Source organism: Hipposideros armiger, unplaced genomic scaffold, assembly GCF_001890085.2.
Source record: "Hipposideros armiger isolate ML-2016 unplaced genomic scaffold, ASM189008v1 scaffold_94, whole genome shotgun sequence".
In the NCBI taxonomy this organism is placed as follows: Eukaryota; Metazoa; Chordata; class Mammalia; order Chiroptera; family Hipposideridae; genus Hipposideros; species Hipposideros armiger.
The window spans coordinates 32,464-35,126 of record NW_017731444.1 but is presented as its reverse complement, the minus strand read 5'-3'; the positions used below and the strand labels follow the sequence as shown (position 1 = coordinate 35,126).

At 41.8% G+C, this 2,663-nt stretch overlaps 1 protein-coding gene across 1 annotated transcript in view; it reads right to left on the bottom strand.

Moving 5' to 3' along the window:
* DNAAF9 (dynein axonemal assembly factor 9) overlaps positions 1 to 2,663 on the bottom strand; it is a 144,424-nt gene that overhangs the window by 123,656 nt on the left and 18,105 nt on the right. The window contains exon 3 of the mRNA XM_019645665.1: positions 1,259 to 1,378. Coding sequence (XP_019501210.1) covers positions 1,259 to 1,378 — 120 coding nt within the window. The remainder of the gene's footprint in view (positions 1 to 1,258; positions 1,379 to 2,663) is intronic.

The following is a 2,663-nucleotide window of genomic DNA, read 5'->3' as shown; positions in this document are numbered from 1 at the left end:
AGGGCAGTGTCACTGGCCCTCATATGTGGGATCCGAACCGGGGCCCTCTGGCATCCCAAGCCAGCTCTTAACCAATGCGCCACTCGGCTGGCCCGGGAATATTTTTTTTAAATCAAAATCTGAAACTAAATTTGAACTGAAAGAAAAAATTTAATGGAAATAATAATTTCAGCTTCTTTCTGCACTTCCAAATTGAAAGCAATTTTTAATCAATCTATAAGGGTAGATACTATTAAGAATTTTACTACAAAAGAATTTTCACATACACTAGACCAAGGTTTCTTAACTTTGGCACTACCAGATCATTCTTTGTTGTCGGGGGCTGGCTGTCTTGTGCATTGTAGGATGTTTAGTAGCATCCCTGGCCTCTACCTGCTCTGCCTAGTTGTGACAATCAAGAATGTATTCGAATATTGGTAAATGTACCCTGGGGGATAAAACTAACCCTAGTTGAGAACCATTGCACTAGATCCACAGCAAGATTATTTCAACATCAGATGTTTGCTTTCACGTGTCCCCCAGCTGCTTCACAAGAGCTGTCTGTTTCTTGTCCAGTTTGATTTGTCTATTCCTGTGTCTCCTGACCCATCTGGCAGAGAAGTCATGATGCTAAGTATGTGATATCAGAGATAGCTCCTGGGCATCAGCCCACACCAGCATCAACACAGGGTGAGTGTCTCAGAACTGAGGAAAGGGGAATGCAAGCAGAAAGCCTGCATTGTAGTCATGGGCATCGTCATGAATTAAAGTCATACAGGACACAATTCCCAAAGACAGAGCAGGACAAAGAGCCTTTGTTGCTAAGCTGAAGATCGACATGAAGTCTTCCTTGTAGGAGTAACCAGAGGGCTCATCTTTGACTCAGAGCTACAAGTGCTTTCACAGGACAATGCACACAATCTGAACTTCCCAGCATATAGAGGCAGTGGGCGATTTAGAGGAAAACTAGTACCTTGTCAAGAAGATATTAAGTCAAACACTGACGTTCACTTTTTTTCTCTAAGCTGATTTACCCAGTAAACATATTCTGAAAACTACCTGTCGCTAGTCTCTTGTCATCCAGCAGGTTATCTACAGTAGCATATTACTTAATATATTGGCAAAGAAGAAATGTTTTTCATGAATAAAAAAAAATTTACTGGAGTTTCAGGCAATTTTAAATTTGATCCTATTTTCCCATAAAAAAACACGAAATAAGGGTCCAAAGAAATAAATCACCTATTCCTCTCACACACAGAGTTTACCAATATATACTTACCATCTAGAACTTCTTCAGAAAACCCCGTTTTCTCAAAATCACTGGTATTCTGATTGTACAAACCAAACAGAAGGTAATTTGCCAGCTCTCTGCATCCTTCATTGTACCTACTATCGATTCCTGCAAGACAAAAAAGGTTCTGGTCAGCTGTACTGCACTATGAGGAGCAAATGAGCCCCAACAGTGCTCCTGCTCAGCAAAACCCTGATGGTAAGTACAGAGGGCAACAGCTCACACCAGTTTTGTACCAGGAACCAAACTAAGCAACTTTCTCTGTGAAAGAAGCAGGCCTCAGCATCACATACCCTTAATTGGATTCATAAAGCTATATAGTTGAGACCAATAGTATACATTATTGAAACTGTTAATTGCCAAAAAGCAATTCTTGAGGATAGAAAGAGCCAGAAAATATAATTCAAGTCCTGCCATGGCTGGTTAAAGATTTTGGAATATTTTCAGTTGGAGTAGGAATAGGTGTCAGAAAAATATTCACTTCTTAAAGAGACCTTTACCAAAACAAGTGGGATCAAATAAAGGAGGATCAAGGAGTCTGAAATGAAGTCGAAGAAGTAAAGTAGAGGACAAGTGGCTGGAACCACAGACACCCATCATTTCATAAACATTTATCAGGCCCAAAGCCTAGCACTGTGTGGATGCTGGAAGGTGTGGTGAAACGTGCCTACAAATGGCCCTCACGAAGCTTACAGTCCAGTGGGGCTGGGTCAGAGACAAATGAAAAGGAAATGAAACAATACTGCCTTCACTACTGCCTTGCAATGCCACACACATATATACTACCTGGTTCCTGGGTATCTGTGAAGGCCCAGAGCTATGGCTTGGGCAAGAGGGACATGTCAAGGGCAGAAGGCAGCTATCCGTGTGAGGATAAGACGAAGGATTTAGGGCAGAAGGAGCTCTAGGAATGGAAATATGGCTGGAATCTGGGAAACAGGACTATCAATGGTCATTCAGATTAGAGGGGCTTAGGGACTGTCCATGTCAGAGGACTTCTAATAGTGAGGACTCCTTTCTTAACTGAGATCAAAGCAGCACAGCCCATGGGGTTCTTTCCCATCTAACACCTGGTGAAGTGAGGGGTGAAAACTCAAAAGCAGGAATGTCCTGGCCTCCATAAGGCCAAAAGTTGAAAGGGTTATGCAGTTTAAAATAACCAGTGGGCGGGGCAGGCCTAGTGTTAGCGTGTCCCCTACTAAGGATTCCAACTACGTAAATTGCCACATAAATTGCTAACATTAAAAAGTCTGACCACACAATAGCTAAGACTTGGAAACAACCAAAATGCCCATTGGTAGATGACTGGATTAAGAAACTTTGGTACATTTACACAATGGAGTATTATTCAGCTATAAAGAAGAAGGAAATAGTACCCTTTGCAACAATATGG